Source organism: Emys orbicularis, chromosome 1 (assembly GCF_028017835.1).
Source record: "Emys orbicularis isolate rEmyOrb1 chromosome 1, rEmyOrb1.hap1, whole genome shotgun sequence".
Lineage (NCBI taxonomy): Eukaryota > Metazoa > Chordata > Testudines > Emydidae > Emys > Emys orbicularis.
This window is the reverse complement of record NC_088683.1, coordinates 46,420,957-46,446,530: the sequence shown is the minus strand read 5'-3', so window position 1 is coordinate 46,446,530 and position 25,574 is coordinate 46,420,957. Positions and strand designations below refer to the sequence as shown.

Here is a 25,574-nt window from a genome sequence, read left to right as displayed (position 1 = left end):
AGATTTCTCCCCTTTAGAGACAAAACTAGTTAAAATAATGTGTCCCTTTAACAATTAATTAACAGAACAGATGATTTTATTTACAAAGCATATTTCTTTGGAGACCTGCAGATTAAAAATCCTGAAGGTTTGCTACATGATCCTTAATGAATATTTTGCACATAAATGTTTTTCTGTATCTACATAAAGTATGAAAGAGAGGTTCTCAAATAAAATATCAGCCTGAAAATTCTGATTACAGCATGTTAAATGCAAACCGAAAGCCCAATATCAATTTGTCATATTTATTTATAAAGCAATTCACAACAATGTAAATATTTTATTTGTGGTATCCAGAAAGTTTTCCCTGTTGTGTGTAATTCCCATTAATGGTAATAAGAGTTACCTCTGAGAAAAAAGCCTTGGTTAAGAATTGCACTATAAATCCCTGATCCTGAGAGATTACAGATGCTCAACACTTCTCAGGATGAGACATAAAATTATTGCCAATAATTACAACCACAGAAACGTATAGGTGTACAACAAATAAAGAAAATTTGCTTGCATGAGTGATACATCGTGAGTGAGAGAGAATAAAAGTTACCTTTGACACTAGAGCTGATACACATGCCTTAATTAAAATAGTCTTGTTGGCATGATGCTGGCTTAATTTCCTAGTCTGCGGCCCATATAGCTGGCCCCACACACCCAGTATAATACCACTCAACACAGAGCATTCTGACTCCAGAACCCGGTCATTCCTTCTCTGCTCTCTGCCAACATTACTAAAGAACTCTACTCTGACTGCATCACGTTGAACCTGCTTCAGCAAATGGCTGAAACTCTCAACTCTCTTTCACTTCAGTGAGAGCTGAGAGCGCTCTTCAATGTATAGGCTCAGCATTTTGCAGGATCAGCCCCTGGTTTGTGGAGGTATCGTGGGTATGCAGACATGAGGAAAAGAGAGAATCTTCAAAGGCGGAAAAAGAGCTAGCTGGGGAACTCGTATGCCTTATTTCACAGGGCCTTAGCAAAACTTGTAGGCAGCACCATTATTATGGGTTATGATTTTAAGAAGAAGACAAGTACCAAAAGCTCCTACACATGCTGCATGTTTTATTTTGGGATGTTGTATAGTTTGCCTAACTATAAAGCTCGTTATATATCACTCTGGCTTATTATCCTTCACAAATGTTTGTTTTTTTTTGTCTTTTCCTACCCCTAAGATGATGTTGGAGCAATTCCAATAAAGCATTTTCCAAAACATGTTGCAGACTTACATGCAAGTAATGGTTTTACTGAAGAATTTGAGGTATGGCTCTATGGCTTCTTTTTAAAGAAAGGCTACAAATAATGTCAGATTAAAATTAATTTGAAAATAAAGAATTAGGCATTTTAGGAATTAGGAATTCTTTAATGTCAGATGGGATCCTGATTCTGGGACCAATTCTGTAAATACTTATGGACGTGAGTACCTTGAACCCAGTATGTACTCGTGTATAAAGCTAAGAACATACGTAAGTGTTGACAAATTAATAGCTATATCTACTTAGACTTACAATTAGCAAGTGAACTGATGCACAGTCTTGGTATATGATAGTGAGAACTTTCAGATTAATCCCATAGCACATATAATTCATTATGTGTTTCACAAAATTGAAAATATTAACTTCATCACATAATTCATTAATTTTACTCTATATAATGAATGAATTTCAATGCATGATAAAATACTCATATGTATTTCATGAACAAGCTTTTGATAAGTCATATTTCCCATATCTAACTACAAAATTGCAAAACAGAAATAGTCAATCTCACTTCTATCATCAAAGATCTATTGTTAAAAATCTTGTATGTATTCCCAAACAAAAAATTTTGTGGAGGCATAGTTAAGGTTGTAAATAGATCATCTGTATTTATTATAAATATTATTACAATGTTAAAATTGCATCAAAAATGTTTGAAAATATGGACATTCATTGTTAAACACCCTTTGCTTTGTTGTGTTTTCTCTGCCCATTCACAATGTATAGGGAAAAAACTCTCCTGTGCTTTTTTATTTTTAATTTACCCCATAAACATTTCCTGTATAGGCCACAAGACAACACTCAACACATATGGCCTATAGATAGGCTTGCTAGAATTCAATTTTTTGGTCAAGGGTCTGGTTTGTGTCTCACCACAAATAGGAAGACCACGTACAAACCAGACCCTTGACCGTCCCCCATTTCTATATCCCACTGTTGTCCAGAGACCACAATAGAGGGCATTTTGTTCAGAATGTATGGTTGAAAAACAGCATTTTTACTCATAGCATAGTTGTAGATAGTAGTGAGAACTTAATCTACCTATCTGTTCTTCCAGGTTTATAAAATGCCCCAGAATATGTGCCCTGACTTTCTCTCTGCTCCTGGAGAACTTACAAGATATGCAAGACTTTAAATTAAAGTTATTATCTTTGCAGAGCTGACAGAAGTTAGCTTTTTCAGTTTTTAATTCCTATTACTGTAAAGCAAATCCTATTTAAAACTTAATTTACCAGGACATTAGGTTTTAACCATGACTAGTAACCACTTCTCTTATTTTTAACTTTTAGAAAGCCTAAAAGGAAGCTTTTTGGCCTTAAAATGAGTCCCAGAACATTACAGGAAACATGATTGTACTATTTTTAAATGAATGGAATTTATAGACTCATAGACTTTAAGGTCAGAAGGGACCATTATGATCATCTAGTCTGACCTCCTGCACAATGCAGGCCACAGAATCTCACCCACCCACTCCTGTAACAAACCCCTAACCTATGCCTGAGTTATTGAAGTCCTCAAATCGTGGTTTAAAGACCTCAACGTGCAGAGAATCCTCCAGCAAGTGACCCGTGCCCCACACTGCAGAGGAAGGTGAAAAACCTCCAGGGCCTCTGCCAATCTGCCCTGGAGGAAAATTCCTTCCCAACCCCAAATATGGCGATCAGTTAAACCCTGAGCATGTGGGCAAGACTCACCAGCCAGCACCCAGTTATTTTCTGTTTAACAAGGTGCTCCTTATAGAAGATTGAGTTTCCTATTTAATTGAAGCATTCCATAAAATAAAAACTTGAATTACATGCTGAGAATACTGTTATGGATTTTTAAGGGCTTGCTCCTGTTACCCTTACCCATTCAAATAGCCCTTACACATGCATTAGGTCCAGTGAGACTACTTGTATGAATAAGGGTTGTAATTTAGAGCCCAAAACTGGCAGAGTATAGTCACATGAAGATGAAAAGATGCACAATCCTGCTCCCATGGAAATCAGTTGAGGTTTTGCAGTTGACTTCAATGAGAGTAAGAGTGGGCCTGTAAAACTTAACTCAGTTCCTGGACCAATAACTAAAGGCCTCTGCCCTGTCAATGAGATTACTCATGCATAAGTATTTGCAAGTCCAGAGTCTAAGACTGAGGCAAAGTCACTGAGATACATACAGATGTCAGACTTTGTTATGAAAGTTATTTCAAGTTCAGAATGTCTCATTTCTTTTACTTGCATGCATTGCCTCAAAAATATTCAACGTTGTTGCTATATTATAAACACATATGTTGCATGACCGTAATTGTTTTCCATTGTAATCGTAATATGTATAAGCACTTCTATCCATTTGTTGTGTGCTGTGGAATTTGATTTCTTTACTTTTTTTGCATTCATTCCCTCATTAGACACTGAAAGAGTTTTACAAGGTAAGGAATTATTTCACTGCATTTTTTTTTTAGCAAAGAACTAGTTGTAAGATATTATAGATAGTTTGGTATACAGTTGTGGGTTTTCATGTTGATTTATTACATTTTAAGACATTGCATGTAAGTTAATATTTATTAAAATAGCATATGCCCATTTTCTTTTCAGGAAATCCAGAGCTGTACTGTAGATCTTGGTATTACTTCAGACAGCTCTAATCACCCAGACAACAAGAATAAGAATCGATATATAAATATTGTTGCTTGTAAGTGAACACGCTTGGTTATGTATTTTAGAGGTCAATGCAGAGAAGTGTACACTTATGTATTATCACCGGGGGGGGGGGATCACACTGGTCTGATAATTATTGGTCCTGTTCAGCAGAAGTGTTCTGTGAGTTACAGAACAGACTTTCATATCTTTTCAAGTTATTTCTCTGAAATTCTGCTGCCCTACTGAGCTTTTGATAGTGAAACCTGTGTAGGCCTTCTGTGACAAAACAAAAAGAAATCGGAGACTTCATTACAATGCCATTATAAAGCCAAGGAAGCTATGTTTTGATTACCAAAGTTAATCCATCTTTGAGCTGGAATAATGATGATTTATCCTCTTTAGCAATCTGCAGAATCCCAGGATCTCTAGTCGCTGCACATGCAGAAATACATATTTATCAATTTTTTAGTTTGTATGTGCCCCATCACTGGATATAAATCAGTTTCATTAGCTGGGACACATGTTCCAGTTGCTTTGCCCCTCTCCATCACGCTAGTAATTTTTAGCTAATGTGTATATATATTTAGCTCTTTTCATCTTTCTTTAATGTCGGTCCTTTCAGCCTGCTGATCATTTTTGTGGCTATTTTTCTGAACTGTCTCTGGTCTACCAATATTTTTCTGGTAACAAGGCCCTCAGAATTAAATACAGTGTTCTAGGTGCAGTAGCAACAAAGCTGTATAGATAATAGGACCAATTCAGCCTATTTGGCAACAGGAGGTGTAAATTTCACCCCAGAACAAATGAGGTTCACTTCACCTTATTGAAGATTCACCTTAACGGAGGGAAGGTTAGCATTGTTTGCTCTCCCATTCTCCCCATTTCTATCCAACACTTTACTGGAGCACTATCCAGGTGATTTTGGTTAGTGGGAGGACCTGGGAGGTACTCAGATACTATAGTGATGTGTGGCACTATGAGAATCTATATAGATAGATCTCTGAGGGGATACATTCTCTGACCATCTAGCCATACATCCTTCCATTGGCTTCAAAGGGAATTGCACATGTGCATCTCACAGGGTGATCAACTTTCTCCCTTCTCTAGAAGATACATGTTTCTGATTATTTCCTAACCCAAATCCCAGATGTTAGTTTGCATTTCTCCAGCTGAAATTTTGACTGTGATTCATATTTAAGCACAGAATACTTGCATATGGTTGTTGATGTACTTTAGAATAAATATTCTAAAATCCAATTAACGTCTCTCACTGTTAAAGGTTTCCTAAAGAAAAGGAACCATGCTTACTAGAGTGCTGTGTTTATTTTGACTTGTTTTATTGCAGATGATCATAGTAGGGTTAAACTTGCACAACTTGCAGAAAAGGATGGAAGAGTTACTGATTACATCAATGCCAACTATGTTGATGTAAGTACATTTACATATCTATTAATCTGGTCAGGTATCTCCAAGATAGCTGAGACACTGCGGCATCTAGGTTTCATAAAAATGGATTAATTCTTAAATATATATGCACAAAACAATATAAAAAGCTTCTTTAGTAGGAGATTCTTTAAGGATATGACTTAAATCCACAAACCATCAACATGAAGATAAATCTCCGATTCTATCTTGAACACATGTTCTTGTGTTCAGTTATTGTAGAGGCTTCAGAACAGCTGATGATTTTTTATACCATAATGTGGTATGGCAGTACAGAGTGAGTATTTCAGTTCTGAATTTCTATATTATTATATATTTGTAATAGATACTTAATTCTTCTATCTGGGATAATCTCATGAGATGTGTATGCCATTCAGATAAGGGTCTCAGGGGGGCAGCATTTTTTCAGTTTTAGTTACCCTATTCTTTAAACCTGTTATATGTGAATGATACTAGTTTATTTCTTACACTAATATAACAGATCTTTTCAAATCATTAGTATGTCAATGTTCTGCCAGCACATAGAGTAATCTAATACACAGTAAGGTATTATTCCCTTGGTTGGAATTTTACACATTAACATAATAATTCTATTTACATTGTATCCGGTACCACAGGATTTATGTGAATGAAATTGTTACAAATAAAAAAATACCTGAAGTTGTGTGAGGTTTTCTATTGTATCCATATATATAATGTCATGTACTCTACCCAACCGCCTTTTTTATACAAACAGTACGTTAACAAGTGTCATTTCTTATATTTTAATTTAGGGCTACAACAAGCCAAAAGCTTACATTGCCGCTCAAGGGCCATTAAAATCAACAGCAGAAGATTTCTGGAGAATGATTTGGGAGCATAATGTGGAAGTCATTGTGATGATAACTAATCTTGTTGAGAAAGGAAGGGTATGAATCCATTTCTTTATATTATCTACACCAAATGGTTCCTACATATACAGCCTACGTACGTTTACAATTTGCGATTAGACTCGTATCAAATATTCTATACAAAGCAGAAGTCACAATAATACTTATATACATCTTTCAAAATATAGTATAAAAGAAAATAATATAGACCATTAATACAAATAGAAGCCATAACGCTGCATCTCAGAATCTGTGTAAACACAGTTGGAAATAATAAATATGATTTTATGGCTAACAAGGTGTCATCTTCTTTGACACTTGATGTCCATCACTGATTGACAGAAAGAAGAGATTTCCAAGGGATTTCCTTAATAAACATACATATTTCATCTAATTAGAAAAGCAACAAAAAACAAAAGTATGTGAGCTATTATAATCTCCAAGCATTATGTGTATGAAAGTAATTATAAATATCTCTTAAAATTCAGTAAAGGTAAAAGCAAGTTTATAATAACCTAAAATTATAAGAATAGCTACATTAACAACCATTTTGGCATTTTGCAACAACTATTGGTCTACCCTCTCCAGGCCCCACAGCTACTCTGAGGGTGAGGTGTAGAAAACATAAAATCATCACTGATAAAATTTGCAGCTGACACAAAAATTGGGGGACTCGTAAATAATACAGAGGATAGGGCACATACATAGAGCAATATGGATCATTTGCTAAACTAGGCATGAGCAAACAATATGTATTTTAATGTGGCTAGATGTAAATGTATACATCTAGGAACAAAGAATGTAGGCCATACTTACAGGATGGGGGTCTCTATCCTGGGAACCAGTGACTCTGAGAAAACATTGGGGGTTGTGTTGGATAATCATCTGAGCATGAGCTCCCAAAGTCACACTGTAGCCAAAAGGGCTAATGCATTCCTGGGATGCATAAACAGGGAAATCTTGAGTAGGAGTAGAGAGATTATTTTACCTCTGAATTTGGAACTGGTGTGACTGCTGCTGGAATACTGTGTACAGTTCTGGTGCCCATAATTCAAGAAAAATGTTGATAAATTGGAGAGGGTTCAGAGAAGAGCCATGAGAATGATTAAAGGATTAGAAAACATGTTTTATAGACTCAAGGAGCTAAATCTATTTAGCTTAACAAAGAGAAGGTTAAGGGGTGACTTGATTACAGCCTCTAAGTATCTACATGGGAAACAAATACATAATAATGGGCATTTCAATCTAGCAGAGAAAGGTATAACATGATCCAATGGCTGGAAGTTGAAACTAGACAAATTCAGACAGAAAATAAGGTGTAGATTTTTAACAGTGACAGTAGTTAACCATTGGAACAATTTAGCAAAGGTTGTGGTGGATTTTTAAATCAAGGCCATTTTTAAATCCAGGTTGGATGTTTTTTCTAAAATATATGCTCCTGGAATTATTTTGGGGGAGTTCTATGGCGTGTGTTATACCAGGACCCTACCAAATTCATGTTCCATTTTGGTCAATTTCATGGTCATAGGATCTTAAAAATGGTAAATTTCATGATTTCAGCTATTTCAATTTCATGGTGTTGTAATTGTCGGGATTCTGACCCAAAAAGGAGTTGTGGGGGGTCGCAAGGCTATTGTAGGGAGGGTTGCAGTACTGCTACCCTTACTTCTGCACTGCTGCTGGCGGCGGTGCTGCTTTCAGAGCTGGGCAGCTGGAGACCGGCAGCTGTTGGCCGGGAGCCCAGCTCTGAAGTCAGAGTGGTATTGCCACCCTTACTTCTGCGCTGCTGCCTGCAGAGCAGGGCCATCAGTCAGCAACTGCCACTCTCTGGCTACCCAGCTCTGAAGGCAGCAATGCAGAAGTAACGGTGGCATGAAATGGTATTGCCACCCTTCTGCGCTGCTGCTGGCAGGGCGCTGGCTTCAGAGCTGGGTGTTTGGCCAACAGCCACTGCTCTCCAGCTGCCCAGCTCTAAAGGCCGCACAGAAGTAAGGGTGCCAATACCGTGACCCCCCCAAAACAACCTTGCAACCCCCCTGCAACTCCCTTTTGGGTCAGGACCCCCAATTTGAGAAATGCTGGTCTTCCCCATAAAATCTGTATAGTATAGGGTAAAAGCACACAAAAGGCCAGATTTCACAGGGGAGAGACCAGATTTCATGGTCCATGATGTGTTTTTTCTGGCCGTGAATTTGGTAGGGCCCTAGCTATACAGGAGTCAGACTAGATGATCACAGTGGTCCCTTCTGGCCTTGGACTCTATGAAGCTATGTATAGGGCCACATGATGAGCAGAGCCTGCTTCTCTGGCAAAGGAGGTTAAATTCAGTGACAGTTCACCACTGTGAATTTACCACTGGTCACACCACTATTAATTTCCCCTATTGCATAGCTGTGGTGGAGAAGCCAGTAACAGAGACAACACAGGAGTGGAGATGCTGCTAGGAGATCCCTTGCAATCCATGCAGAGGGATTTATCATCCCCTGGCATCTTCTCAGGGTCCTGACCTATTCTGTAATTGTAGACTCCGCTTCTCCAAGAGACGGCCATCCCTACACAACTGAGGGAAGAACTGTAGGAGAGGCACCACAAATATGCCTTCCCTTTCTGCAGCTTCTTCTATGTCATGGGGTGATCTGAATTCTTTGGAGTTAATACTTAATAGGCTATTTGGTCAATAATTGTCCTTAAGGATTCTTTTCTACAACATTCTTGCTTCTGAAGAGAGTGAAAGAAATGCAAAGCCCAACTTTGAGATTCAAAATAAACACCTGCTCTGATAAGGGGATAGCAGAGATAACCTTTGCTATGTGTCCTTGGAGTTTCCATTGACTTCTGTAGATTATAGTGCCCTTAAATTTGCTCATTTTAACTCTGTAGTTTGACACTGTGTTCTCTCTTTATGGCAGAGAAAGTGTGACCAGTACTGGCCTGCTGATGGTAGCGAAGAATATGGAAACTTTCTGGTCACTCAGAAGAGTGTTCATGTACTTGCTTATTACACTGTGAGGAATTTTACTATTAGAAACACCAAGGTCAAAAAGGTTTGTGATATCCCAAAAGCATGTCTTGGACACAGGGATGTTTTATGATTTTCAGAATCTTGTAATGTCAACTGTTTTGATACAAACTTAGGACTGAATCCTGCAGTTCTTACCAAGGCAAAACTCCCATTGACGTCACAGCGAGTTTTACCTGAGTGCTCTCTAAATGTGGAGATGATGGCCTCACAGCTGTATAACCACAATCTAATGCCCAGTTAGACTTATTAAGGGAAATTGCTATTGAGGCCACATGTTCTGCCCTCGTAGCAAGCAAGTTGAGTGCAGCAGTAATACTACCGGCAGGGGACAGGCTGTGGTCATACAAGCCTGTTGCTGTGGACATCACTTAGACTAGTGAGCAGGGGGAATTCTCAGAATGAAAAAGTCTAACAAAAAAGAAGTAGGCTGATTTTAAATCATTTTGCTCAGCAATGTTTGCTCCATATCTAGGGCTAGATGATTCAGTTTAAGAGGCAGAGCTGTTCTGGGGAGAGGGAGGACGTACGCTTGTCTAAGCATCCCAGTGGAAATACGAGCTTGATACACACTTAGACCACTGTAAATCAGGAGTAGCCCTAATGAAGGCAGATCAAAGCCTGGCTCCACTGAAGTCAAAAGCAGCATGCGTTTTGACTCAATAAAGTCAGTGGAAAGACCCCTTGTGTTCCTAATAAGGAAGGCACAATTTGGCCATTATAGTACATATAACTGTATGATTCACTACCAGTATTCTTAGGGGTCTGGTGTGCTTTATACTGAATAGTGATTATGTTAATTCAATTGCAAAATAGAATATTAAGTATATAAAGAAAACAGTGAGAAAATGACCTTGCTTTGACTTGGCCTATTTACTTATATAACTTATTTTCTGTTTCAGGGTTCCCAGAAAGGAAGGTCTAGTGGACGTGTAGTTACTCAGTATCATTATACCCAGTGGCCTGATATGGGTGTTCCAGAATATACTCTGCCCGTCCTAACATTTGTGCGAAAGGCATCATATGCTAAGCGCCATGCTGTGGGGCCTGTTGTGGTTCATTGCAGGTGTGGTTTTTACTGCAGTAAAGTTCACTCTGATTTTTATCGCATTGCTTTTTTGCACAAAAAATAATTTTTCAATGGTGTTATAGGCAGAATTTCACTTTAATATTTAATAATTACTGATGAAAGAACACTAAATTCTTTATGTAGTAGCTGTAGCTTTTGTAAGGCTGAATAATCAACTGGCCATGCCAGCACTATGAATCACCCAGTGACTGTAAACAATGTGATGCTGCTCTGTGCTACATATATATATATATTTTTTCAAATTGCTTTTCTTTTTAATTTATTTTGCGTATATATATTGCAGTTTGGGTCGCTAAGGACTTTCCTGATACCTGTATTGCAGTAATTGTTTCACTTCTGCCAAAATATGTATTCTAATTTTTTCAGCTCATATGGTCTTTGGTGCAGGGATGCATTGTAATTCTAAAAGGAGACTATGCAAAAAAGAAGACTGAATATACTACCTGCTGAACTATAGTTCTGCTGTTTGTATCATTACTCTGTGCTCTATCAATGGTTTGAAATAGAGGAGAGTTCAGGGGAAACTACTTGAGCTCTGACAGTGCTGCAAGCTTTAGGCAGATGTACTGGTAGTGCTCACTGAGACTGAAGCAACCCAGGGAAAGTTGGTTTAAAATGGCCTACAGGACCTGGGATAACTTCACAGTACCAGTGAATGACCAGATTATTGGAAAATATATAAGCAGGTTCTGGTTTTCTACTATAGTACCTCATCTTTGATGGAACATTTGAAAAGAGAACCTCCTCATGAATTCTGTCCTTCTGGAGCTGAGACTGATGAAGCCAACAGGTAAAGTTGCCATAGAAATGCTGCAAGTTGAAGATAATTTGTTTTGGGATGATCTAATTTTACTGAAACATTTTTTGTACTGGAAAAAAATTGATCAAGTTTTCTTTGTTATGCTGATATCTCCACCTCTGATTGTTCTTCAGAAGTCCAAAATTGGAGCTTTCCAGAAATACCAACACTGAGATATATTCCAATGGGTTGCAGAGAGATCAGCAATATGATAGCCCTCAATAATTTCTTAACAATGCTAAATTATATGGCTTCATTCAGACCTCTCCACTGGGTCAAGTACAAATTTCAGGGTTCTAGTTGCAAATAGTTTTATAAACCTCTTGTTTGTTTGTTTCTGGATTGTAATGGAGTTTAGAAGGAATCTCATGGTATGACACTAACTTCTCTTGTTACCTTTCCAGGTTAACTGAGGTGAAAATACTCTTATTTTTATGAAATTTTACTTAATTATTTTCTTATTTCAGTGCTTTTGTTATTTCATGTTTGTCATTTCTAACAAGGGTATATGGGGCCTGATAATCTTTATTTGTATTTTAATGTGGCTAATAGTTTGCTGCTAACCTGGACCTATTCAGTTTTACATTACTATGTTGGTGCCCAATTCTGCACTTTTACATACATACAATTCTAGTTGACGTAAATGGAATTGTGACTATGTAACAAAGAGCAGAATATTGACTTTACAACTCTAACCCAAACTATTCATGAGAAACCTAAACTAACTGTTTATGTATTGAAGTTTTTATATCACATGCATCACTGTGGGATTTAAGACTGTGTTAAATAACTGGATTGTGTTCCGTAATCCAGGGATAAAAAGATAAATTGCTTCAAAGGTACCTCTTTTTTTAGTTTCTCATGAAAAGTTTTGGTTAGGGTTATAAGCATAAGCGACAAATTTTGCCTTTGATATGTGCATGCTAAATTGAATGGGATTTGCACAGGTAAGCTGCATTAGGGCAAAATTTGGTGTTAACATCAGACTATGGCACTATCATGAGTCCTAAAATACTTGAACACCAATGACCTTCTTACACAATCAATAGGATTTTTATAAACTATTGATCAACTGACCATTGACTAAACTAGGTTGGCTCCCTTTCTTCCTCTTGTTTATTTAGGAAGACCTCACACTTTGTTTGCCTTTCTGGGCTATGTCTGAAGAGCAGTAAGATTTCCATTTGCTAGTGTACTTTCAACAGTTCTGATGCTTCCTAGGATCTTCCTCAGTGCAATATCTCCTTTGAAAGATCCCTAGGCAGTGTCTGAATTTGTAAGGTGTGGTAAATGTAGCCTCTTGTCTGAAGGGTCACGTGTATCAGCAGAGAGGATTCTGGGCACATCAAAGCTCTGAAGTGCACCTGCTTCAAAGGATACCTGGAGCATAAGAGGCCTGAAAGCTGCAAACCAACAAGAAGTCACAAGTCTTGTTTAAACTGGGATATAGGGAGAGTGGTTGAAGGAGATGAGAAATAAGTCTTCCCCTTTAATAAAAGATGAATAGAGAGGAAGGGGAGAGATTCCTCTTCAGCACTTTCCTTACACTAAGAGTAACTGAACATGTTATATGTAATATAGGTATGTACGAGCTTGCACTGAAAAACTGATATCTAAGGAGCAGTAATTCACCCCACGTGAGTTCTTTCACCCTGCTTCCGACTCAGGTGCATTTTTGTTTGTTTGTTTTACAGTGCTGGGGTTGGAAGAACAGGCACATACATAGTATTAGACAGCATGCTGCAGCAAATTCAGCATGAAGGGACAGTCAACATATTTGGATTCTTAAAACACATACGTACGCAAAGAAACTACTTGGTGCAGACTGAGGTAAGAAGAGAATATGCATTATGGTAAGTAAACTGAAGCCAGCTTCTGTGACTCAGTTGCCAACAGCACAGATGCTGGGTTCCTCCTCCTCATTTGCTCTGATAGGCAGGATGGTGACCAATCACCATTCAGGATTTTCCTGCTGGCTTGGTTTCCCTCCTTTGCTTTTAGAGTTTGTTCTTGCTCCCTTAAGCAATGAGCAGGCAAGTGACCTCTGCAGCTGGGGCTGGCAACGTTTGCACTTTTCTGGGGGAGCTTTAGGCATTTTTGTCTGAGCTCATTTATAGAATCGTCAATAGTTCAGTAATCTGGATTGAAGCATGAAATGATATATATAAAAAGGCTATTGTACCAGTGATGCACAAAGATAGGCAGAATGGTGTTATGTCAAAGAGAAACAATAAATAGGAAGGGGATAGGGAAGTCTATTTCAGACCTCAAGAGCTGGAGTCAGATGCTGTTGGTGGTTAGATACCGTGGTGATAGATGCCTTAGAAATACCTTAACTAGAGAAGAAAGTAGCCACAAATGACCAAGTGTTAAAATGGTTGAGAGAGGGAACACATTATAGCCGTAGGAATTGGGGGAGAGACACTTATTGTGATAGCAAAGAAGACAGCGGAATAGAGCTAAGTAAGAGGCTGGCTGGAAAATTCTGACCAAGGCTATCATTCCATTCTTAACTCATCCTATGGCTGTAGGAATTGCAGGTCTCTCAGAACAGATGGGGATATGATACAACACCAGCCATGCATAGCATATGAGTATGACATTTCGGGGTGCAATTCAGACCAGTGAGGGGCTGTGTCACACCTGCCCTGCAAACTTGGGTGCCTCACAATGCTTTGCTGCTGTAGCTCCCATCTGGTCCATTCACAGTCTGCCAGCATGCAAGCCACACCCTGAGTGTTTGTGTATAGCCACATTTCTGGCCCAGCAACACTGTTCCCAGCAGCCTGTCAGCAAACACCAGCCACACTCTGGCTTCCAGCAGCCTTGGTTACTACTTGCAGGGTGACCCCAATACACTCCCAGTCCTCAATTTCCTCCCCAAAATGTGTGTTCTGCACTGTCCAGCCCTCTCCTGGACACTTCAGACATATTAGGTCCATTGCCCCTCTAAGGGGATCAACGTACAACAGTCTGCTACACCAAATGGAGTTACCAACAGAGTGCACAACACTAGATTCGTTTTGATTAAAGAATAAAACAAGTTTATTTAAGTACAAGAAGATTTTAAGTGAGTACAAGTATGAGGCATTAAAGTCAGAAAAAGAAATATAGATAAACACTTCCTAGTACTAAACTTAAACTCGACTTGGTTCAAGGTGAAATTCTTACCACAGGTTTCCAGTAACATTGCTGACCAAGTTTCAGGTCAGGATCTTCTCCTAAAGTCCAAAGGTTGTTTCTTTTGTGTTCTTAAATGAAAAAGAGGGAGATTGATAGGGAGAGGTAACTTGAGGTGTTTTTGCCCCTCGTTTTTATAGATCAGTCACCCTTCGAAATGCATTTTCCTGAAGGTTACCCCTAGTTAAAGTTCATTCAAACAATAAAGGAGACATGGTGTCCGGTGGTAAGAGGTTGCACATTGTTTCTTCTCACCTCTGTTTGCTGAAATGCAAATTTTCCTTGTCTCCTGTCTTTCCCCCTCTCCCTTTCTGAGGATCCTGTTTACAACTTATATGTAAATTGAGGTAAACACACATTCCTTTGTTTAAGACCCACTTGACCATTCCTGCCTCATTGGGTTTGAACATGTGCTACCAACATCATTCAGATGGAATTCATAACTTTACGTATAAAGTTACTATACACATTTCATCATGATATTATTGACCAGTGAGTTATTAGTTTTCAGATAATACCTCACAAGACATATTTAGCACAAAGATTATTACAATAGTGTGTAGGGTGTGAATACAGGGGTGAATTCAGTCACACCTCCCTCCGTATAAAGCTGCAAGAGGGTTAGCCACTGCTGACTCAGAGGCAGAAAATCAGAGCCCTCTTTCCTGGACAGGTCATCTGCCGCCATGTTCTCTTTTCCCTTTATATGCACAATTTCCATATCATATTCTTGGAGAATGAGACTCTATTGGAGCAGTTTAGAATTGGAGTCTTTTATTTTGTGTAACCAGACTAATGGAAAATGATCAGTTAATAACCTGAACTTTCTGTTAAAAAGATAGGGCTGTAAATTCCATATCTACCTCCATCGGGTCAGACCTCACAAAATTCAACAGAGGACCTGCCAGTAACTCTTGGGGTTCTATGTTAAGGACAGCTATATTAATAGTTCGTACAAAGGTTATTCTAATCCTGTGTAGGGTGTGGCTACAGGGGTGGATTTGGTCACAATGTGATTTTATTGGACCTCTGGGTTTTAATATTACATTTCACTATAAAGGGACACAGTCTGTTGTGGTCACATCTAAGAGGCCTCCCCCTTCAGGAACCCATACAGTATACATATGGTATATTTTTGGAAAGCCAGGCTTTGCTGCTGCCATTCAAACAATTAAAAAGATGCTTGACTTCCTGATTGTCTCTACTTACACTGCTCACCATTAGCCAACAAATATCACAGTTACCACTATTATTCCTACTCTAATTATACAGAAGATCTGTGGTACCTCACACACCGCTGTGTGGCAAAGGCGAATAGATTTTTTTTTATGGTACCCAGTTAATGGAGAGTCATTGGCATAGTCAGCAGGGAATTTCTGGCTCCCAGACCCCATCTGAAGAAGTTTTTGGCACATCTTGAGTTCTCTTCAGTTATATAGTTAAATAAAATTTCAACAGACTAAATCATAGCAGTAAGATGGGAAGAATTCATAATCATATAGAAAGGTTGCTGTGAGCCAACAGTTGCAGTTTAACCAAAGAAGGTGTTCATGGGAACAATCTGACAATTGTTAGACGTAAGATGTTTGTTGCTATTTTACTAGGAGCAGTACGTCTTTATTCATGATGCACTGGTTGAAGCCATACTCAGTAAAGAAACAGAAGTTCTTGACAGTCACATTCATGCCTATGTTAATATTCTCTTAATACCTGGACCAACAGGAAAGACAAAGCTTGAGAAACAATTCAAGGTAAGCTTTCATGGATGTCAAAATGAAAAGTGTCAGGGCAGTGTCATTTTTATACTCTGACCCATCACAAGTAAACAATGGCTTGAAAAGTCTGAGACTAGATGAAGTCACTGATTGTACCACAGCTTTCCATTAGTTTTCTCTATTCATAACTGCTGAGACTCGATCTAGAGCAGCACAAAAATACATAGCACATGTTGGGTAAAAAGACCTAATCATGAACTCGACCTCAAACAAGCCATGTTTTCAGAAAACCAGGGCTGGAAACACAATCTAAAAGATGGATTGGGCCAGATTTACTGAAGTGTCCCTGCTAGAGGGGCCCCAGTGGTGGAAAGACTGCCTGGAAGGGGTTGTAGTGGCACAAGGTGCCTGAAATCTGCTTTGCAGGGTAGGCAGAGCCAGCCAGCACAGCCCCAAAAGTAGGCAGCACTGGCTGGGCAGGAGGTGTGGCATGGAGAAGATGGGGGATGCACTGATTCAACACACCCCTGCTACAGCCGCTGCCTTCGTGGCACCCAGCTGTAGTGCTAGTGGCTGACACAGGTTTGCTAGTTGGGGTGAACCTGGCCCATTAAGTGAGAAATCTGCCTTTTCAAATGAATTTTAATTCAGGAAAACAAATCCTACCTTCGTACTTGCTGGGTTATGTGGTACAACTGAATTAGTGCTCTAATTTACTAGCGAACATTACTCACACATGCACAGTACTAACATTTCTCCGATATAATTAACAACTGAGTAGGAATAAACCAGGCTTATTAATAGGAATTCACAGTTTGTCTCACTCCCCTGGGTAGGATGAGCTTGTAATGCTGCATAGTCACTCCCTGGGGGGAAAGCAGAACCTCAGATTGTTCAACAATGACCCTTTCGGAGAAATTAGGAGTTGGTGAGCTCAGAAGGGAATCCCTAACAGTGCTGCGTAGCTGAAAGTACGTGACAGGCTGGATCCCAAGTGTAAATGGGAGGAAATGTTGAAGGCCAAATTCTAACAAACCAAATAATATCAGAGAGTGGGTGTTTCCCTCACTCTTCCTTTCCTTTGAAAGCCAAAATTATTAGAGCATTTATATTACAAATGTGAATGACTTGATCTAATTAAGACATTACTGTAAGCTGATTTTAATATAACTAACTCTACAGTTCATCTCTATTTTCTTCATTGTACAGTAACAGGATTCTTTCTCCTATTGTTTCAGCTACTGAGCCAATCTAATATACAGCAGTGTGATTATTCTACTGCACTGAAACAGTGTAACAGAGAAAAGAACAGAACTTCATCAATCATCCCTGGTAAGCTTGTTCAAATCAGTTGCTTTCGATGGCAGTGGGGCAGAAGGTCCATGATTCCTGTAATGTAATTTTAGTGAAATAATGTTTCACACTCAGGGCTAGTTTACACTAGAAGTGCTACATCAACACATCTGCACTGATGCAGCTGCACCGCTGTAGTGTGTCTGGTGAAGATGCTGTATGCCGACAGGAGAGAGCTCTCCTATCAGCACAATTACTCCACCTCCGTGAGAAGCGCAAGTTATGTTGGCGGGAGATCATCTCCTGCTGACATAGCACCAGTGTGCACAGCACTTAGGTCGCTGTAACTTGCGTCACTAAGGGGGTGACTTTTTTCACACCTTTGAGCGACGTACATTATATCAACATAAGGGGTAGTTTAGACCTGCCCTAAGTAGCCACTGTTAGGAGAAGAAGGTAGAGAGCTGGGTGATGTTTTATCCTGTTTGATGGATCTTTATTTTATTATCATTACTATAACACATGAGCCAGACAGTACAACATATAGACTAGTTCACAACTTTCTTTTACAGTGGAAAGATCTAGAGTGGGTATCTCATCACTATCTGGTGAAGGTACAGACTACATCAATGCTTCCTATATTATGGTAAGTCAAATTGTCTGGTCTGCTGAAAAATACTCTATACTGCTATATATATTTTTAGAGTTGACAGATATCTGCATGTTAGTGGCACAGTCTTTATTTTGAAGGGATTCTCTGCTTTCTCTTTCATTTTTCACACTTTCCATTCTTCCCTGGTGGATGCTGCACTGGAATTGTTTTTAAGTCCACTCAAACACATTACAGTTTGACTCAGCATACAGTAAGAACGCACAACACTTTTAAAATAGTACAATTTAGCACAACTTATGGGCGAGATTCAAAGGTTAATTAAAGCTACCAAGTTTTTTCAGGCCTCAGTGAATCATTCTGGCAAAAACAGTGTCCACATGTTGGGGGAGGGGAGCCATAGCCTCGCTTCCTCCCTGATCATGTGCAGGGACCAGTCTATGAATGTTTTAGTGCCTGTGCAGGAGCCACAAAGTGTTGCCTCCCGCCTTCCGCTTTTCCCCCTGCATCATTTTTCCTTTGGATTCCTTTGTAACCCCTTCGCTGTTGTCTCCCTCACACCACGGCCATCTCCCGAGCGTGGAATGTGTTCAGGGCCAGGAATCCACTGTGTTGGCCACTTAGTCCTCCCCTTATCCTGCCTCACTGTTCTCAGTGCAGCACAGTGAGTGGGGGAGAGAGAGGAGGAGAAAGCCTTGGCTGGGTATTCAAAAGCTCTAGGAGTGGCCTCTGTCAGCTGGTAGGAGGACTTGATGGGAAACCTTGCTCACGGCCTGCAGTCCTGCTTATGCATGACATTTTACCAGGCATATGTGAGAGTGACAGCAGAAGCTGTCACTCTTGATGAGTGACATTTGGCAGGTATGTCTGGGCTTTCTTTCATAAAGCAGGGAAGTTATAATTAATGCTAGAGGATTTCACAGAGAGAAAGAATAATTATTTTAAGAAATTGAATTTATTCTTTTGCTGCGTACCCCGAGTCCCTGCAGAAGCCTGGCTAGGGCAGAGCAATCAGTACATATGTCTGGGCTAATACACATTTTTATTTTGAGTTGGCAGTTCACCATTAACTCTCTGTTGCTTGCAAAACATTTTTTTGGGGGGGGGAACTTGAACATTTATTTTTTGTTTTTTATTGGTTTTCTCCTTTTCTATTTGACATACATTGAATTTCTATTCCTGGGAGTCACATGAAATACAGGCCAATCTAGCTCTGTTTTTTAGACTTCCGTCTTTGTATAGTGAAAGCTTCATTTAAATATATATATTGTTGGACATCAATTCTCAGACTGATGTTTTTGTTTTGCAGGGTTATTATCAAAGTAACGAATTCATTATTACCCAGCATCCCCTGTTACATACCATCAAGGATTTCTGGAGAATGATATGGGACCATAATGCTCAGCTAATAGTCATGCTTCCTGATAGTCAGAACATGGTAAGATTGATGGCTAATTGTTGTGGTTTGATCCAATGTAGGCTATAATAGTATCCTAATTTAAAAACACCAAACAGGTCAACACAAAACTTGGCTATGGAATCTGAGACTCTACCAAATACAGTTTTTAAAAGAATATGATAGTACTGATCTGAAACATATGGGAAATCAGCTTGTGTTATTCACTGTGGGCCAATTCTTGAGGCCTTATTCAGGCAAACTCCAACTGAAGTCAATAGTAGTTATTCTGAGTAAAAACTGAGAGAGATGCTCAAGTGTTGGAGCTGTATGTATACATTAAGAATGAGCTAATGTACTCTTCAATGATTAGTGGCATATGCTATAGAAACATCTCAGGGTTTTTATTTTTATGTTTTGGGTAAGACCTGAGGAAAGGGAAGGTGACTGTGTATGAGTGTGCATTTTGGAGGACAGTCATGCAAATGCTTGAGAGAAACTTCTGTGATCTGAGAAATAGCTGTGAACACGAAAATCTACAGTCTCACTTTCTCTGCAAACAGTTCATAAAGGTTATTCTTTTCATAAATGGGAAAGACTTTTAAGTTAGCCTTAGTGATCAGGGCAACTTCTGAGAACTGTAAATAATTGTGCCTGCAAGAAAAGACATTTTTAATCCTGTCAAATTTAAATTCATGAATTGAACTTTAAGATTGTCACTTACATACATTTTGCATTATTTCTCTACCAAAGCATCTACATTGTATTGTTTTATTTTGAGAACTGGAAAGAAAATTACTTAACTTTGTGGCTTTTTTTTAGGCTGAGGATGAATTTGTTTATTGGCCAAACAAAGATGAGCCTATAAATTGTGAGAGCTTTAAAGTTACTATGATTGCTGAAGAACACAAGTGTCTGTCTAGTGAGGAAAAGCTTATAATCCAAGACTTTATTCTAGAAGCTACACAGGTAACATCATTAAAGTGGTACACTTGTGGGGATTTGATTTGTTGAAGTTAAATTGTAAAGGTTTTAACATTAAAATAAATAATATGCGAGGTCCTTTAAACACACAGGCCAGGATCCGCAGAGGGACTAAGGCATTGCACCCCTGAGCTTCACAACGCCGAACTTTTAGGTGATTAGAAAACACTGGAATAAACTGTGATCACAAAGCCTTAATTAGGCACATAGGCTCCCTATATAACAAATGGGGAGAGGTAGGCAGCTTAAAACGTGATCCCCAAAAGCCAGCACACTAGGTGGGGAAAGGCCTAAATTAGCCAATGGAAGATGCTGACGAGAGAAGTGTATCCTAAGCCTCATCCCTCTCACAAAGATAGGTGCTGAAGTCCGGGGTGAAGGGAGATGCCTGTCTCTGGGGGAAATAGGCAGGCAAACACCTATCGTGCCTTGCAGACCCGAGCTGGTAAGCATGCTCAGAGGCTGCCTAGCTCCACACAAAACAACCAGGGGGAGTGGAGAATAAGCTCGGATTCCCTAATACTGTTTAGTCCAATGGTTGGGGTACTCATCAAGGATGCAAGAGACCCCTTGGTTCAAGTCCCCAATCTCCCTGATGAGAAGAAGGGACTTGAACATGGATCTGCCACCTCTCAGGAGAGTACGCTAATCAGTAGACTACATAGTGATTCTCACTTTTTCTCTGGCCCAATTCATGTTTCATTATTCAATTGTTTAAGTGGAACAACTTCAGTAGGAGAGCTTGAGGGAGACCCATATTAGAATAATCCATAGAGCAGTGACCAGATCACTCACCTAATAGGTACTTAATCACTCTTCAAATCCCTTCTATCAGATCTTGATCTGGTGCTCTCCCACATCCCAGGTGAGCTCCCTAACCACTGGGCTGAAGGATATAAGGGAGCCCCAACACCCAGATGTTTTGTGCTACCCAGTCTCTGAGTTTGCCTACCAGACAGGGCCCTACAGGCAAGATAGGTGTGTGAATATGTATCTCCCTCCAGTTTGTGGATCGCTCAGGCAGGAGATAGGTTCCAGATGCCCAGAGTAAGGGCTAGTGTACACTGGGAATTTATGTCAGCATAGCTTCGTCTCACAGGGGTGTAAATCTGGGGATTAGGCACCTTAATACCTCTGTGGATCCAGGACATAGATTGTAAACTGTTTGGGGATAGAACATGTGTTTCTATGTGTGTGCAAAGTAATGAGGCTTTGCTCCCACTAGGGTCTTTGCATATGATAATACAAATAATAAGTAATAGTAATTGCATGAATGGAACGCTATAGCATCAAGAACATAGACACTAACTACACATACAGAGACACCAAAACTGCCTTGTTGTTTTAATCGTACAAATGCCCTATTAATTTTCATAGAAACATCATAGAAATTCTAGGTTAAATGTGGTTGTATTACCAAATTAACCCCAGGAATTTAAGGGATTAGTCCTGAAAGACTGAGTACTGAGCACCCTTGCCTAATCCATTGACTTTACCCTACTCACATGCTTAATTTTGAGCATGTACCTAAGTGTTTTGGTAGAGCTCGAAGTCAATACCTTGCAAGACTCAGTTCTTAGGGTTTAATTTAAGACTTGATATATTCGTCTTGAAAAAACAAGTCACATTTTTGCTAGGTTATTTGTGGAGCATCTGTTTCCCGTTGTAATAGAGAAAAGGAAGAAAATTGTAGAAATTATTTTGTGTGTGTTAGGCATTGACAGTGTACGCAACTCTCCACAAGACACCATACAAGGGCAGTCTGTTCTTTGAAGAGCTAGATTTATGCAAAACTATTAATCATGACATTTTCCTTTTAGGATGACTATGTACTTGAAGTGAGGCATTTTCAGTGTCCAAAATGGCCAAATCCTGATAGCCCTATTAGTAAAACATTTGAACTTATAAGTATCATAAAAGAAGAAAGTTCCAACAGAGATGGACCCATGATAGTGCACGATGAGTAAGCATTGTAACTTTCGCTTTGCTTTGGATACTACATACATGGGCATTAGCCCACCACACGCATGCTAATTTCTCTTAAAGAGCCTGACCCATTGAAATTAGGCCTAAAGCATATAGAGAGAGCAAATAATAAAAGCAGCAGAACCATCCTGTTATTTTAGCTGCATCAGCAAGAGAAACACTTGACTCAGCATCAAGAATGTTCTCTTTTTGGGTCTTTGTTTTTGGATAATCTGAAAGATGAACCAGTTTCCATCCAATGGAGATTAAAAAATTTTGTGTCATTCTTTTAGTATAGCGAGAAGTAAATACACAATTTAGACACTGGTCTTTAGAAATCACTATGGGTGAGATCCTCACCCGTGCTCTGGCCCCTTTACCATGGGGAAAAGTGCTAGAGCAGCATAAAGGAGCACTAAAAAGCTCTGGTTCTAGCTGTGGAAGGATTCTCTCGGTGCAGGCACTGTAGAGACAGCCACAAAGCTGCCTCCTGAGGACCCCCTCAAGCCCTGGGGAAGGGGGTCTGGCAGGAAAGGCATGGGAGCAAGAGGGGCTTGCCTTTGGGCTGTGTTGTGACAGTGCTGCATCGATTCCTGGTTGTGTTGCTGCCCATAGGGAAGTCCATGAAGGCTGCCATAAAACAGGCCAGAGGGGTGTCTAAATTACACTGGTAGCCTTGAAGCAGCCAAGGATCAGAAGGGTGCAAAAGCAGCATAAAGCCACCATAGTGGCCATCCTCCCTATGTGCTGTACTTCCTAGAGGTGCAGCACAAAGTGTCTCATAGGTGCAGCACAGACCAGATAGCAAGTGTGAAAAATGGGGACAGGGAGTGGGGGATAATAGGAGCCCATATAAAAATAGCCCCAAATATCGGGACTGTCCCTATAAAATAAGGACATCTGGTCACCCTAGTGTCACCCCATGCATTCAGAGGGCTTCTGCATCTTCTCCATCTGTGGGAATATGACCCAGTTCATACAATATTTCTTTTGTGTGTTTTAACTTTCAAAAGGCATGGAGGAGTGACAGCAGGTACTTTCTGTGCACTAACAACACTCATGCATCAGCTGGAAAATGAAAGTTCCATGGATGTTTATCAGGTAGCTAAGATGATAAATTTGATGAGGCCAGGAGTCTTCACAGACATTGTAAGTAAATAAGCCCAATGTGTATATTTTTTCAATATATGTAGCATCTTTGGCAAAATTAGAGTTAGAGCAGCAAAATCACATTTTTCAGTGTGAATCTCTTCATTGGTTAAAGCAAAACTGTGTTCCAAAATAAAGTGTTCATATAAAGAACTAAATATATTAAGCCTACTTGATAGAATATTATTTAATAATTGTCAATCAGAAAGTGCAGTACTTCCTATACCGTTACAAAATGTGCACTATAATCTGCAAATTATGGTTTGATTTCACCAAGGAATACATGCACACTCCCAAACAGACCAGGGCTGCCCAGAGGATTCAGGGGGCCTGGGCCAAGGCCAGCTCTAGGATTTTTGCCGCCCGAAGCAAAAACAATTTTCACGCGCCGCGGCCGCTCGGGATCTCCCCCTCCCTCCCAGGTTTGAGAGCCTGGGAGGGAGGGCGAGTAGCGGCGCGCGAATCAGCTGTTTCGCGCACCGTGGCGCGCGAGCGGCAGCAGCAGCGGAGGTGAGCTAGGGCGGCCGGGGCACATTTTTAGGGGCGGCATTCTGGCGCTGGCCATGCCACCCCTAAAAATGTGCCGCCCCAAGCACCAGCTTGTTTTGCTGGTGCCTAGAGCCGGCCCTGCCTGGGGCAAAGCAATTTTGGGGGCCCTTCCATAAAAAAAAGTTGCAATACTATAGAATACTATATTCTCGTGGGGGCCCCGGTGGGGCCCGGGGCCTGGGGCAAATTGCCCCACTTGCCCCCCCCTCCCCTCTGGGCGGCCCTGAAGTAGACTCTTGAGTGATCACCTGAATATTTCTGGTATGGTTAGGATCAATTTTTAGTAAAAGTTTACTACTACTGCCACTGAGACCCTGATCTTTCTTGATCTATTGAGTGATCACTTAAGATCAATTTCACTGTGGTTTTGGAAAGGGTATAACAGTATTAGATTACAAATCTCCAGTGAAGTCCATGTAGGAACAGATAGCAGAATTCAGCACACAATTGTCCTCTCTGTAATGAATCTGTATCAGTTACACCAATGGAAACCTAGAGTAGGTTCAGTGCCCTTACTCCAGAGTTACGGGAACATTTCACATTATGGATGAAATCCTGGCCCTGTTGAAGTCAATAGGAGCTTTACCATTGACTTCAGTGAGACCAGGATTTCACCCCCTATATTAAAAAAAATGCACAAGAAAATATTCTCCCCTGGAGCACCTGCACAATAGCCATTGATACGGAGTTACATACTGTATGCAGATGGGGGCTATTTGTCACAGAATTAACACATCAGTTAATGAGTTATACACACTAGACTGCAGGGGGGCTGTATAGCACCAAATTGACTCATCATCAGTTGCTAAATTATTTTTGTGTAAAAGTATTACAAAATAATCTAACATTATTGTTTAGAGCACCACACTGAACGTATCCTCTTTTCTTCTGTAGGAGCAGTACCAGTTTCTGTACAAAGCTATCCTAAGTCTTGTTAGCACAAGGCAAGAGGAAAACCCTTCTGCATCCATGGACAGTAATGGCACAGCTTTACCTGATGGAAATGCAGCTGAAAGCTTAGAATCTTTAGTTTAACTAACACACACACACTCCAGTCATCCCTGGAATTTAGCATTGTTGTTTTCATTTTTAAATTATGCAGGGAGAAATCTGTCCAGTTATTATATGATCTGTTCCCTTCTCCTGTTCAAACAAACAACAGTTATTTTTGTGGCATATGATTTTACTTCCGAACTCACATCATTAACAATGTGTGCCTTTTTTTGAAAGATTTCTTGTAATACATTTGTTACGTCTGGACTAACTTGACTGAATTTTACAGTGTTTCTAAGAATGAAATTGTGGTATGTTTTTCAGTATTAGTTTTCAATTTGTCTGGCTTTACTTTTAAAATTTAAAATTTATCATATTTATAGATGGTAGGGGGGTTCTCAACTACAAATAAACATGTCATGTTTTTAGTATCCAATTTACTTGCTGTATTTATAGCAATCCATATAACTTTTAATATAGTAGAATGTAAATAAAATACTGTTCTCTATAATATTCAACATTTTAAGACTGCAGTAGATACTTAGACTAGTAACCTGATACTTACTGTAAATACTTCTATAGTGATTCCATGGACCAAATTTATATTTATAAT

General features: G+C 39.7%; 1 protein-coding gene across 1 annotated transcript in view; it reads left to right on the top strand.

Annotated features, from left to right (window-relative positions):
• Nucleotides 1-25,003, top strand: part of PTPRZ1 (protein tyrosine phosphatase receptor type Z1) — a 196,499-nt gene extending 171,496 nt beyond the window's left edge. Inside the window, exons 15-31 of the mRNA XM_065401331.1 lie at nucleotides 1,206-1,291; nucleotides 3,676-3,696; nucleotides 3,863-3,959; nucleotides 5,253-5,335; nucleotides 6,124-6,258; nucleotides 9,129-9,263; nucleotides 10,141-10,304; nucleotides 11,035-11,118; nucleotides 12,822-12,957; nucleotides 15,912-16,058; nucleotides 17,261-17,354; nucleotides 17,888-17,961; nucleotides 19,235-19,363; nucleotides 20,144-20,290; nucleotides 22,126-22,268; nucleotides 23,284-23,419; nucleotides 24,863-25,003. Of these exons, the coding sequence (XP_065257403.1) occupies nucleotides 1,206-1,291; nucleotides 3,676-3,696; nucleotides 3,863-3,959; nucleotides 5,253-5,335; nucleotides 6,124-6,258; nucleotides 9,129-9,263; nucleotides 10,141-10,304; nucleotides 11,035-11,118; nucleotides 12,822-12,957; nucleotides 15,912-16,058; nucleotides 17,261-17,354; nucleotides 17,888-17,961; nucleotides 19,235-19,363; nucleotides 20,144-20,290; nucleotides 22,126-22,268; nucleotides 23,284-23,419; nucleotides 24,863-25,003 (1,952 nt within the window). The remainder of the gene's footprint in view (nucleotides 1-1,205; nucleotides 1,292-3,675; nucleotides 3,697-3,862; nucleotides 3,960-5,252; nucleotides 5,336-6,123; nucleotides 6,259-9,128; nucleotides 9,264-10,140; nucleotides 10,305-11,034; nucleotides 11,119-12,821; nucleotides 12,958-15,911; nucleotides 16,059-17,260; nucleotides 17,355-17,887; nucleotides 17,962-19,234; nucleotides 19,364-20,143; nucleotides 20,291-22,125; nucleotides 22,269-23,283; nucleotides 23,420-24,862) is intronic.
• The last annotated feature ends 571 nt before the right edge of the window (nucleotides 25,004-25,574 follow it).